The sequence below is a fragment of the Arachis ipaensis genome, chromosome B05 (assembly GCF_000816755.2).
Source record: "Arachis ipaensis cultivar K30076 chromosome B05, Araip1.1, whole genome shotgun sequence".
In the NCBI taxonomy this organism is placed as follows: Eukaryota; Viridiplantae; Streptophyta; class Magnoliopsida; order Fabales; family Fabaceae; genus Arachis; species Arachis ipaensis.
The window spans coordinates 17,187,396-17,188,084 of record NC_029789.2 but is presented as its reverse complement, the minus strand read 5'-3'; the positions used below and the strand labels follow the sequence as shown (position 1 = coordinate 17,188,084).

Sequence of the window (689 nt, the reverse complement as noted above, 5' to 3'; positions counted from 1 at the left end):
AAACAAGATATAAATATATAAATATATATAAATATATAAAAAATATATATATATATATATATATATATATATATATATAATAATTTATTTAATAATTAATTTTAATTTTTGGTAAATATATAATAATTTTTTTATTTTATTCTGTATTTCTTCTTTATCCAAATCCTTAATTTCGAGTTCAATAGTTGGCGCACACACATGTCATACTCTCGTTAATATTAATATTATTCAATTCAATTAATCCAATGGATATCAAGCAGTACCAGGAGGAGCATAGATACATAGATTTTGTTTGAAACAATAAGCAGATATATTAAATTAATTGAGGAAATTAAAGTAATATCTGAAATCCCTGTCTCTCACTCGTGCAGCTACGAGGAAGCTCAGTGAAGAGGCTCATAATCCTGCCACGTTTCAATTTGAAATGCACGCACATGAATGCCTGCCTATAAATACCAATATCTGGCACACACTAACTTTCACATTAATTACTATATAGTAATTCTTGAATTAAAACTATATACTATAATCTTTCATACCTTATAGTACCACATTTTGTGCATGGACATGCCTTCTTCAAGTTCCAACCATCACAACCCTACCGGCCCTGCTACTTCTCCCTACAGAGGTGTCCGCAAGAGGAAATGGGGCAAATGGGTCTCCGAAATCCGCGAGCCGGGGACCAAGAC

The 689-nt window shown here is 31.2% G+C and overlaps 1 protein-coding gene across 1 annotated transcript in view; it reads left to right on the top strand.

Annotated features, from left to right (window-relative positions):
- LOC110271937 (ethylene-responsive transcription factor ERF021-like) overlaps positions 284-689 on the top strand; it is a 3,300-nt gene continuing 2,894 nt past the window's right edge. The window contains exon 1 of the mRNA XM_021123639.1: positions 284-682. Within this exon, the coding sequence (XP_020979298.1) occupies positions 562-682 (121 nt within the window). The 5' untranslated portion in view covers positions 284-561. The remainder of the gene's footprint in view (positions 683-689) is intronic.